This window comes from Carassius auratus, chromosome 45 (genome assembly GCF_003368295.1).
Source record: "Carassius auratus strain Wakin chromosome 45, ASM336829v1, whole genome shotgun sequence".
Lineage (NCBI taxonomy): Eukaryota > Metazoa > Chordata > Actinopteri > Cypriniformes > Cyprinidae > Carassius > Carassius auratus.
In genome coordinates, this window is record NC_039287.1 from 19083700 (window position 1) to 19096840 (window position 13141).

The 13141-nt window shown below is 37.3% G+C and overlaps 1 protein-coding gene across 1 annotated transcript; it reads right to left on the reverse strand.

Moving 5' to 3' along the window:
• Positions 1-636: 636 nt before the first annotated feature.
• Positions 637-12840, reverse strand: LOC113063496 (uncharacterized). The gene is made up of 9 exons (XM_026233946.1): positions 12781-12840; positions 6557-6628; positions 6071-6142; positions 5537-5608; positions 3223-5170; positions 2667-2747; positions 2545-2592; positions 2405-2446; positions 637-2260 (listed from the first exon to the last, which is right to left on the reverse strand). Exons 2-9 carry the CDS (start codon positions 6611-6613, stop codon positions 2046-2048), a joined length of 2535 nt encoding a protein of 844 aa, XP_026089731.1. The 5' UTR covers positions 6614-6628; positions 12781-12840; the 3' UTR covers positions 637-2045.
• Between the last annotated feature and the right edge of the window lie 301 nt (positions 12841-13141).

A 13141-nucleotide genomic window follows, 5' to 3' on the forward strand; every position in this document is an offset into this window, starting at 1 on the left:
TTTTTCTGTTTATTTGGAGGCTGAAATTTCACAAATGTCTTAAAGTACTGATATTTACCTTTAAGTTACTAACGTGCACCACTTAGGGGTAAATTAGGAACGAAGATGTACCTTTTAGCTTTTGTAGCTAAGGGTACTTAGCCGGGCTTTCTAACATTATTTTCTGCACAGCATACAAGCTATTGTAAGTTTACTAAAAATAGATCTTGCTATGTATTATTAATGTAGATGTAAATGTAATTATTGAAAAATTGTGTGTTTGTGTGTGGTTGTTTAGATGTGTGTGTCTGTGTAGCACAGCAGTGGGGTGAGTGTGTGTATGTCCTGTCCACAATACACCTCTCATAGACAATGAGTCCCGGCAGAGAGCGGCCTGCGCTCTATTATACCCATAATCCCCGTGGCTTTGTGCTCTGCCGAGAGAGAGAGCGAGAGAGACAGAACGAGAGAACGAGGGAGGAGGGACAAACGTGAGCTCATCCTAAACAACTCTCATCCAGGGTCAGATTCACAGAGAGACACAAAGAGAGATTGGTGGAAGAGAAACAATCACAGAGACTCAATTCAAACGAAAGAGTTGGACAGGAAATAAAGCTTTCAGAAACTGGGGCCAACTGAAACTACATTTTTACACACACACACACACACACACACATACTTGTTTGGGGTGCCTCGTGGGGGCACCAGTTATTTACCACATTTTGGGGACACCACTTTCCTGACATCCTAGAGACTAGATAAACGCATCAAAAAATCTAAAAAAAAAGTTTAATAAATATCTCACTTAAAATGTAATTAATTCATTAAAATAAGGGTAGGTGATAATCTGGGGACAGGTCAGGTTAACACATGTGGGGACACGGGGACAACTCCTTATATGGGCATTAACGGAAGTCCCATCTGGGGACAAAACCCTGACCAACTAGTGTATGAGTAAGTACACATGGAATGTCCAATCTGGGGACAAACCAGTGTAATCTACAGACAAAGAAAGGTCATAATATGGCCAGCTGGCCAATTCATAATGGTATTTCTGGAAGTTATATTGGTTTGTTAAAAATAGGGTGGTTTAACAAGTTAGTTCAGCTTGACTTCAAAAATGAACTTTAACTTCTTCAACTGCAAGTCATTTCAGTCCACTAAGACTGCCACAATCATATACTGCATTTAACTCATTCTTACACAATTCAGTTGCTACATTTACTGATTATTATGACCCATGAGAGACATTCGTTGAATGTGATTTAGCTGCTCTTATCAAAGTCAATCTAATATATATTATAAAGCCCTTTAAAACCAAGTTGTCACAGAGTGCTTTTACAAACACCGACCCTTATACTGACAGAGCACAAACAAGAAGATACACACAAAAAACCCATTAAACGTATACATGGTAAGGTTACTTTTAAAAGTATGTATTATGTTTGAGGTAAAGTTAAGTATCCTGTAGTTAACCAGTAATAACACATTCGGAAAGGTTAGATCAGAGCTACAATTCTTAAATTGTCTAAAATTATGAACATTATCAGTGGAATGGAGTTTTTTTTGTCTTGTTTTGAAATGCTCTAAGAATTTAATCTTTAAGTCATTAAAAAAAAAAATCCAAGAGAAATAAAAACGACCTTGATACAAATTGAATCTACAGCCAAATTTAATCAGTACAGTATGGGTTCCGTGCTTGCCACCAGATATTACAACATATAGTTTTTATGATGTGCCATCAGAAAATAAATTAATCAATTTAAAATTAAAATGTGAAAAGTAAAGGGGCCTGAATAAAGGCATTGAAAACTATAGGCACTCACTCTGTCGTATGGCTACTGAACATTTACACCAACTCCTTATCACCTGACACAGCATTTTGCCAGCAGACTTAAAAAAAAGAAGTCCAAGCACCAAATTTACAACCAACATCGAGCCGTCTTAACTCTTTCAAAACTTAAATTACAATATAATGTTTCCAACAATGGTATTGAGACCAAAACAAAACAAAACAATATAAATCAACTAAAACGCAAAAACGGAATCAACATTCAAAATCCACCTTACTTTTTTGAGGTCTTTCTCTCGTATGCTGTGATTCTGTTTTTTATATAATACTTCACCGCCTGCCAGTCTCGTTCACCGAGGGCTTTGGGGGCTGCTGTAATGCATGCAACGCAGTCGACTTTTCCAGGAGTAACTCCCGAGTGAATAAATTTCATCATTGTCTCTTCTACAGCCGCAATCTCCACCTCACTCCACTTTCTCTTCCTAGGAACTAATGACAAGAAAATTACATTAATTGCACTGCACGTGTTGTAGGTGCAAGACTGGATTATTTTTATACTACTGTATTCTTTATGATGTTGTTGACCTTTTATAAATAAAGCAAATAAAAACTATTGCAGGACAGGTTCCTTACCTGATGTTACTTTCATGACCTCCCGTGTCCTCTCCGGAGATCCTTTAGAAACACAATCATATACATTTCTAAATCAAACTAATTACTGATAGGCTGTTCTAATTGCATTAAACATTTAACTGCCTGTTCATACATCTTACCTTCATTCGTGTTTACTGGCCTGCTGCTATTCACTCCTGAAGTGCCTGCTTGAAGGCATGATTTAATTATTTAACTAATGGAAATTACAAACATCTTAAAAAATGTGTTTACAAATCTTTACCTGTCTCACTTGACGTCACATCATGAGAATGATCTGACAGTTCGGTTTCACTCTCTATCCCAGGACCAGGCTCAACGCACTCTGAAATATAGTCTTAGTATTCAGAGATATGCACAGATTCTTCCAAAGTCACTAGGACACGCTTGACAGCTAGTTTAAACTTGATTAAGTCGATTAAGTCGTGGGGAAGTCGTGGCCTAATGGTTAGAGGGTTGGACTCCCAATCGAAGGGTTGTGAGTTCTAGTCTCTGTCCGGCAGGAATTGTAGGTGGGGGGAGTGCATGAACAGTTCTCTCTCCACCTTCAATACCACGACTGAGGAGTCCTTGAGCAAGGCATCGAACCCCCAACTACTCCCCGGGCGCCGCAGCATAAATGATGAACACTGCTCCGGGTGTGTGTTCACAGTGTGTGTGTGTATTCACTGCTCTGTGTGTGTGCACTTCGGATGGGTTAAATGCAGAGCACAAATTCTGAGTAATTCAAATTCTGGGTCACCATACTTGGCTGAATGTCACTTCACTTTCACTTTCACTTTCATTAACAGGTTACATACCTGTTGGATTGATGCTGATCTGGTCAAGACCTTTCCCTCTGAATTCGTTAAGCCTTCCCTGCTCCATTGCCATCAATACTTTGGTGATTTTTGCCAGCTGGAGTGTTCCCTCGGGTAATCTGTAATATTTCCTGTGGATACGAATATCATGTCCCAGGAAATCAGCAAGTTGGTCCATTTCTGTGTCGTTCATGTTAAGAACTCTGGACATTGTAGAGATGTGTTTGCGCAACTTGGTGGACGATAGGGCTTTTGGACATTTAGCACCACACTCCATGGCAAAGCAGCGCAGGCAGTCTGATCCACGAAATGATGTCTCGCAGCCTGGGATTGCAAACATGTAGATGTTCTCCTTCGGAACACCGCAAACTTCACGTGTTTTAACCAGCAACTCCATGGATTTGATCATTTCCGGTGCCAAAAGTACTGCAATTTTCCTTCCGCGTTTTCCACGGATTTCTACACGACTAAAGTACTTGCATAGTGCTTGTTCAACTTCTGAGAGAGAGTCAGCAATATCACTATTTAAAGTAGATTTGTCTCGAGACTCGAATGATTGTACTGGCATCAGACAGGCTTCTCCTTGCCTTTTTCTGTTGAAGATGATCATTTGTGCAAGAGTGACTTTAGCCAGTTTTGCCCAGGTCTTGGTGTTCGGTGCATTAAAAAGTGTGCTGTAGTATTCTTGCTGTTTCTCCTTTAAATATATATGGAGTTTCTTGACATCATCTGCAAATGGCAAGATCAGTGGAGCGTTGTACCTTTTTTCTTCCAGGGTATTGTGAGCATGACATGAGATCATCTCCCTCCAGCGTGTCTGATAGATGTGTTTGAAGTCCTCTGCTTTTTGAACTTTTGTTGTGTCACCGGAGATCCTTGCATCACAACTTACAATGTCGGCAACCTTCATGAGGCTCTGACCAAGTTTGTTGGCTAGCGTTGGCACTGCTATCTTATTTGTTTCACACTGAAAGCCTGTAACAGCTTTAACTGCATTAACTGTGTGTTGGAAGTTGGCTGGATCAATGTACTCCTCAAGTGATTTGAGAGGGGACACCTGCCTTCCTTTTAAAACCAGTCTCCCTAACTCACGCATTTTCTGACGGATCAGTTCATGATCAGAACGCCGGTGTCCCATGAGGTTGTATTTCTGTTCGCCATACTTGAGGATACAATGGTCACTCTTTATGACATCTACCACTTCACCTTGTTTCATGTCACTGAGAAGTTTCCACAGTCCCTTGCTAACTCCTTCCTGCACAGGTTGCGCAAAGGCGCAAATCGATTGGGCTCGAGTTCTACCCGGTTTTGGAAGAACACCTCGAAGTGGGCACCTTTTCATATGTTTCCAAAGAAATCTTTTTTTGAAAAGTCCTTGGCAATTTGCACAATGTAAGAATTTATTTGGATTGACATTTGGAGAACTTGTTTGTTTACATGGAACAATGACACCTTTTCCCTTTCTAATGACATCTACATTGTGTGCTCTGTCCCCCTGTTTCCTTAGTATAGTCAGTTGGAGCTTTCTTTCCTTGGAGTTCTTTGGAGATGAAATGGCCTTAGCGACTTCAGATTGATCTCCATGAACAAGTTCCAGATGCCTGGCGATTTTGGATTGTGGTTTCTCACAAAAGAGACAGTAATGTTTTTTGGTGTATCTTCTAGATCCATCGTCAGTCTTTTGACTGTGCATGACTGTAAGTGAAGTAATGGAGCTTTCCCCAGATGTGTCAGATTTAGAGTTCCGGTTTCTATGTCCCTTGTATGTTTTTCTTGTTTCATTTTTAACAGCAGGACTGGCCATGGTGGCAGAATTTTTCTTTAATATACTGCCTCCCTCTGAGCTGGTATCACTTTCACAATCAGACCCTGGCACATATTCATCCTCTGTTATTTCCATGCTGCTTAGTGAGTCTTCAGAATCATATCCAAGCATTTGTTTTTTAAACTGAAATTAATCAGAATTCAGCAAATTTAATTTCCTAAATACAATGTCTGTGTCACTGAAACAGAACTACAATATCTCCCAATGTCTGTAGAATAAAAGTATTTCCTTCTAACATCCACAAAAAAAAAAAAAAAAAAAAAAGTAAAAGCAAGCATTTTTGTTACATGCACGCAGTTACTCTAGTTTAATATCTAATTGCATTAATAAATGCAAAAATAAATGCAAGTTATCAAGTATGAATGGGTTTAAAGTATCAAACAAACATTGATTTTCGTAACGGTTTAAAAGGCAACTCTTTCAGTCAATATAAAATTAATGAATTCTCCAAACTTTTATGAACTGTGGCCATCATCTATACTTTCTTACCTTGGGACTGGAGTGGGACACATTCCCATCTTCTGCAGAGCTGGAATCTGTGTCCATGTTTTGGAAAGCAACCTGTAATCAGTCAAACATGACAAATATAAAAGGTATTGAGAATTCTACACAAATTATATTAGCAACAAAGGTGTCCCCATAAAGACAGTTAAAATACAGGTCAATGTCCCCAAAAGGTATCATAAATACCCATTACTACCTATATGAGGTTAAAGTGGCAACCAAACTTTCAGGTTTGTTTAGAGGGTGTTTGTATCCATCGTTTGTGTTAAGTCGTTTAAAATGTAGAAACAGATATAATTATATTACAATTTGTCATAACTCACAAATGTAACTACGTATCGTAAATGTGCAAAAAATCCAGTATGCCCTAACAGGGTTGGGACAAAGCCTGTAATAATGCCATCTTCACATCGTTCTGTCAAACACATTCTGATCAACATTGTTGCTGGGAAATAATTACTATAATATAATGTATACTGTGCGGCTCTGAAACTAAATGGTTATAAAAAATCTTATTACCTGTGTGTCTGTTGGTGAGGGTATTACAGAATCTTCTGCTGGTTGAGTGACTGGATGTGATTCTGGGTCCAGCTAAAAATCAATCAAAAAATTCAATGCCACAGAAAGAGTGTAGAATGATTTAACTAAAGTACAAACAAATGTAAACTGCAAAAAAAAAAAAGTGATCATTTTTGTTATGTGCATGCAATTTTTTTTTTGTTCTCTACATTTATAATTAGTAATCACTTCTCTAAAGTAATGATCCAACTTTTTTGAATTGCAATGTGATTGTATTAGAATTTAAGCATGGACCAGAATAGATTAATAATCTAGTTTAATATCTAATTGCAAAAATAAATGCAAGTTATGAAGTATGAATGGGTTTAAAGTATCAAACAAACATTGAAAGAGTTGCCTTTTAAACCGTTACGAAAATCAGTCTAGATAAAATTAATGAATTCTCCAAACTTTTATGAACTGTGGCCATCATCTATACTTTCTTACCTTGGGATTGGAGTGGGACACATTCCCATCTTCTGCAGAGCTGGAATCTGTGTCCATGTTTTGGAAAGCAACCTGTAATCAGTCAAACATGACAAATATAAAAGGTATTGAGAATTCTACACAAATTATATTAGCAACAAAGGTGTCCCCATAAAGACAGTTAAAATACAGGTCAATGTCCCCAAAAGGTATCAAATAACATCACACATCACTTGTTCGTCCTATCCACAATTTATACATGAGCACAACAGCAAAAATAATAGCCTGCAATTTCATGTTGGCTGAGCGTGAGTTGGGGCAATTTCTTGTATAATGCACTCTCATGACATTTCGTTAAATAATCTTACTGTGGTTTTGCCTCTTACAAAAAGATCATTAGAGACATATCGGTTTAATGTTAAGACATTATACAGTTGTATGCAGAGCAGTACACAATCAAAATATTTCTTGGTGAGTCTTATAACTTTTAAACCCTGTAACAATTAAATGTGATCTTCAGACCACAAACTTTCAAGACTTAAAAGGTAGATATTTTATGTAACCCTAATTGACAGACTTAGGCAAGTAATTAATGTTGTTACTTACAAATACACACTCTGTTCTTTTTGGTGGTACACATTCGCTGGTTGAAGGAGATGCATGGTCAATTTCTGACCATACCTGTAATAAAAAATAATTATCATTTGAGGCTATGAAATTACAAAACAGATTAGGCACTTTGAGACTGAATAACAGTCTTACAAAACAAAAACAAGGGGAAACTCGTTTTGCTAGAGTGACATGTGACACACAAATTCAAATCCGGGAACCAGTTAACACATCTACAGTGCACTCTGTAAGTATTGGGCCCAACACATATTTTGAAATATTTGAAATAAAAACCTGAGGTTATTACCAACTTCTGTTTAGAGAATGTTTCTATCCATCTTTTATGGACAGTGTATAAGGCTAGGCCATTTAAATACATGGTCTCCAATAGTAAATTAGTAATTGGACAAACAATATTTTAGGATTTATAATGGTTTTTACTGGGGGATGTACCTAATGAACTATATAGGAAAACTGCTACGGTGCACCTTATAGTTTGCAAAAAAACAGTAGCAGGATCAATAGTTTTTAGTTGTATAAATATACAAAAATTATATCAGGAAGAAATTACATACGAGTTCCAATGGTTATCCTTAAGAGGACTAGGATTCCATCCTCACTAAGCCAAAGGTGTCCCCATAAAGACAGTTAAAATACAGGTCAATGTCCCCAAAAGGTATCATAAATACCCATTACTACCTATATGAGGTTAAAGTGGCAACCAAACTTTCAGGTTTGTTTAGAGGGTGTTTGTATCCATCGTTTGTGGTAAGTCATTTAAAATGTAGAAACAGATATAATTATATTACCAATTTGTCATTCATAACTCACAAATGTAACTACGTATCGTAAATAGTGCTGGCCGATTATGGCCTAAAATCAAAACCTCGATTAATTGATAATTTTACCTCGATTACGATTAATTAACGGTTATTTTGTTTCCGTTTTGTTTTTTTGCACTCATAGTTCACTGACAAGGTTTGTCCTGTAAGCAGGGCCGTAGCTGGGGATAGCAGGGCCCCGGTTCAGGTTGTACCAGTGGGGCCTGTCTGAAAGTGTTTAAATGGTGTGTTTGTTCTGTTTATTTGTTTGTGCTATTTACAGTGTTTAAGTTTTTTCAAGTCTGTAAGTGTCCAGGTACAGAAACCGAATAATTAAGTAAAATAGCACTGTAAAAATGAAACAGTCAAACCAAAATTTATCCTTCAAAAAACCTTCAATTTTTCTCTATCAGTTTATTTGCTATAGTTTAGAAAAATGGTAATAAAATATGACAAGAACTCAATAGTTAAACTGTCAGAACAAATTCATATTGATAATTTCAGATAACTTTGATAGAAAGATATGTAATGGATTACAATCAAACAAAACTTCAGGCAACAGTCAATACTTTCAGGGAAATACACTGCGACCAAAATGGTCGCATATGCGACCTTTTGAAATGCCATTGCGACCCAAATTTTTATGGGGTCGCAAATGTATCACTGATTATTTTTGTACCTACTTATGTGTTATGCTATGATTTAATATGAGCATTTATTAAAACAGAAATGTGTATTTTTTTAGGGTGCGTTTTATAACGTGCTCCGAGCATTCAACACATCAAGTTGGCTTCAGCTGAACTGAGCAGCTGGTGACTCGCGCTGTGTTCGGTGCGAGAGAGAGACACTTCTCACGGACAGCAACACTGAACTGAGCTCTCCTTCAGGGCGTTCACGTCCTCCCGCGCCTGAACGAACAAATACAAAGTCGCAGTTTAAATAAACAGGAGAAAAAAAAAAAAAGCAAAAAGTGAAAAGCGAAAGAGCTCAATTCAGCAGCGTGGTGTTCTGGTGTTCGGGGAGCAAGCAGAGATACGTCTCAAAGTCTTCTTGCTTTTGTACCGACAACAAATACATACAAAATATGCCAAACCGTCTTGAAAAGTGTGTTCGAAAAAGTCTGTGGTTATGTCTTAAGTGAAAATAAAGAGTTGAGAAAAGTTTGGATGTGTATCATTATAATGGATTGTTTGTCTCTTAAGGTGACCGTGCCTAATTTACTAGCTCTGCTGTCAGTGTCTTTAAAGAGCCACACAGATGGGAAATCAAGAATTACCTGTATTACAGTGTATGATGTAGCTGTCCATCAGTGTAAACAATGTGCAAAGAAATTAAACCAAAAAGTACACGATTTATAAAGTTATTGGCTTCTAAAGTAAGGAGTCGACTCTGAATCGCTGAGATGAGTCGTTATAGATTTCAAATCTTTTGCCCATCTCTATGTACATCACTAGGAACACTTTGCATAATAATCTCCGCCTACCGTCTTGGGAGAAACGAAACTCTGAGCTGCCCCCCCCCCCCCCCCACACACACAGACGTTCTGGTTGGTGTGAGAGCATCATGTCGAGGAGACGGTGTGTTTTTAATTGTAAAGGCAAGTTTGTTTTATTTTCACTGCTAAAGAATGAAGATCAGAAGAACCAATGGCTAAAATTCATGTTTACCACAATACCAGAGCAGTACAACAAATCCCTTTTTGTGTTCACAACATTTCACTGATGACTGCTTTTCTAATCTCGGTGAGTACAGCGGGATTTTCAAAGTGTTTGGCCATAAAAGAGGGTTCATTACCAACTTTATTTAGACCAACAAGCATCTCCGAATCACAAGGCGAAGTATGATTATGAAGTTACGTGTCTGTTTTCTCCCGAGTGGTCTTATCAGTATGTGTGCTGTCTGCAGCCTGTCTGCGCTGATCGTCATGTACAAACACGTCATTAAAATGAAGTGTAACTCCGTGAATACTCAACGAAGAGATGGAGATATCTATAGAAAGCTTGACATGTCTACTTTAAAACTAAACAAGGGCTGCCGAAAAACAGATATTCTGTGATAAAGTAATCCATATAAAAACAACGCGATGTCTGTTTTTTCACGTCTCCCTTCATTATATCTAATGTGACCACGCCCCCACGCTGAACGCTCTATTCAGATTCAAACTGAAGCGCGTGGCTTGAATACACACACACAGAAGAAAAAGCAGCGAGACTGTTCAAGTTCTTTATTTTACTGTTTGCTTCGAGTTGAGAGGAAATAAGACATAGTTCACCCTAAAAAGATGCTAACGCATTGTTTACCGTGAAGTTGTGTGCGGAACAACCAATCAAAACTGACTATGTTAGTTGACCAATCAGAACACAGTATGCTACCGAAAGGTGGGTTTTAAGAAAACTGAATCTTTTTGAACAGCTTCGCGCGAACCGTTTGGGGATCTCTGAGAATTTAGGTAATTTTAAAATGATATTTTGACAAAATTACAATGTTTTTTTAACCTTGGATGGATTTAAACCTAATGTACAGGACTTATAAACAGTGATAGGAAACTCAGAATTTTCATCTTACTGGCTCTTTAAAGTATGAAAATGAAAGTAAATCACTCACTGCTCTTGACTGAATTACTAGGTTTAACAAGAATTTATCCAAAGTCAATCCAAAAATCTGATAGAATTGATTATATTGTTTTACTAGTGGGTGCAGGACAATAGTTCATTTAAGTGAGTATGGCAAAATAGTGATCAGTGAAATATTATACCCAAAATTCTTCATACTGGTAGACTACAATGAAATTGAAAAAAAAAAAAAAAAAAAACCTTAGGGACCTGACCATTTTTGCTTAAGTGTTTCTACTTCTTTAACTGCTAATGCAACCTTTTCACACCACAGACTGAACAAAATTAAGCATTGCTTGCTTGGTAACTGTTCAACAAAGTATTGATAGTTGTGTAAATATTGTCATACTGACAGTTGTCTGAGTTGCCTGTTTGAATCCATTACATATCTTTTTATCAAAGTTATCCGAAATTATCAAGATGAATTTGTTCTGACACAGTTTAACTGAGTTCTTGTCATATTTTATTACCAATTTCTAAAACTATAGCAAATAACTGTGATAATGTGAGAAATGTTGAAGGTGTCTGAATACATTTTGGTTTGTGTATTTTATTTTACAGTGAAGACTATGCAGTGCTATTTTAAATTAACAAAAACAAACTTAAATGTAATCATTATGTAAATAGCACAAATAAATAAATAGAATGAACATACAGTACAAATTGAACAATTTTAAACAGGGTCCACTGTACACCCTGCACCGGGGCCCCTCTAACCCCAGCTACAATACGGAGCAATGCACTGTGTCTACTGTAAGAAACAGAACAAGGCATGTGGTTTAAAAGATGACAAGTAAAACAAAAAGCACATCTGTATGCAATACAGTTTCATTATTATCCAGTAATTATTATAAATAATTTGTGCGACCAAATCATGTTTTGCCCCAGTAACTGAAAAAGTTAGTAGCACAAGTGCCACCAGTGGAAAAAGTGTAGTTCCTTGACTTTGTTGGCCAATTACCAAGCAATGATTGTGTTCAGTCTGTGGTGTGAAAAGGTTGCATTAGCAATTCCGCAAACGAGAGGTCGGTTCAGTGTTACCGTCTGTGAGACGCGGCTTCTCTCTCTGCATGCGAACTGAGAACAGCGGTGAGTAACCAGCTGCTCAGTTTAGCTTTTCCGCATCTTGTGTTTGAATTCTTTTAAGTTTTTTTGAATGGTTAAATTAGCAAGCGGTAAGGCTTAAATAACACGTGAAAATGATATGCTTTCGTGTCGACACGCAGCAGCGTCCTGTCAACTGTTTCTGAGCGTCTTTTTAGACTGGCCTCAGCCAGACGGTTGAGATCGACTAGTAAAGGTGGGATATTTTTTCCTATTGAAAGCCGCGATCTGACATCATAGCTAACTATCAGCAGTTATTTGATCTATGTTCGTAACATTTCTTATAGATTATTGCTCAGTGTAAGAGATCAATAAGAAGATCAGATAAAGAAATTGGAACAAGTACCAGTACGAGTGATTGCGTGTGTGAATTATTCATACTACCTCCATTATTGTGACGCTGTGGGTTGTAAATAGCATAGTTACTTCAAAAGTAGAAAAATATATAAGTGAGATTCTAAGCTAGTTTAGTTGTCAGCGCTGTTCTGTGATTTAAAACTAGTTTTTGCGTTCCTCTGTGTGCGCGATCTTAACAGCTACTGTTTATGAATGTTTGTGCCACAATGTAGCTGCGCGAACATGGGAGATCGAAATAATAATACACATGCGAATGTCTAATCGCTTGAATGTCCAAACCATATAACAAATAAAAATGACGAAGTTTAGTGAAGACGCAAGGCTCACCGCTCACGCGCAATCACTATGTGTTGAACCAGCGTTCACCTCCGTGTTTTGCTTTTATGCCACTGACTGGATGGGGCAGAGTCATGTGGCTACACACACGCTAGTATGTTTTTAAGGGGGAAGTATTGACAGGATGAAAAAAAAAACGAAATAACTGACATTGGAAAATTAAAAGTCGATTAGAATTTGAACCTGAATTTCAGTTTCAACTACTTTAATTATCCAGCCCTAATCGTAAATGTGTGCAAAAAATCCAGTATGCCCTAACAGGGTTGGGACAAAGCCTGTAATAATGCCATCTTCACATCGTTCTGTCAAACAGATTCTGATCAACATTGTTGCTGGGAAATAATTACTATAATATAATGTATACTGTGCGGCTCTGAAACTAAATGGTTATAAAAACTCTTATTACCTGTGTGTCTGTTGGTGAGGGTATCACAGAATCTTCTGCTGGTTGAGTGACTGGATGTGATTCTGGTCCAGCTAAAAATCAATCAAAAAATTCAATGCCACAGAAAGAGTGTAGAATGATTTAACTAAAGTACAAACAAATGTAAACTGCAAAAAAAAAAAAAGTGATCATTTTTGTTATGTGCATGCAATTTTTTTTTTGTTCTCTACATTTATAATTAGTAATCACTTCTCTAAAGTAATGATCCAACTTTTTTGAATTGCAATGTGATTGTATTAGAATTTTAGGCATGGACCAGAATAGATTAATAATCTATTTAATATCTAATTGCAAAAATAAATGCAAGTTATGAAGTATGAAT

Bases quoted from the DNA above. Each gene is read 5' to 3' on its own strand.
- LOC113063496 (XM_026233946.1), bottom strand. From the start codon at position 6,613: ATGGACACAGATTCCAGCTCTGCAGAAGATGGGAATGTGTCCCACTCC. The intron at 5,171-5,536 runs GTAAGAAAGTAT...GATTAATTTCAG, and splicing joins TGTCCCACTCCAGTCCCAAG to TTTAAAAAACAAATGCTTGG. The intron at 2,447-2,544 runs GTAAGATGTATG...GTGTTTCTAAAG, and splicing joins GCCAGTAAACACGAATGAAG to GATCTCCGGAGAGGACACGG.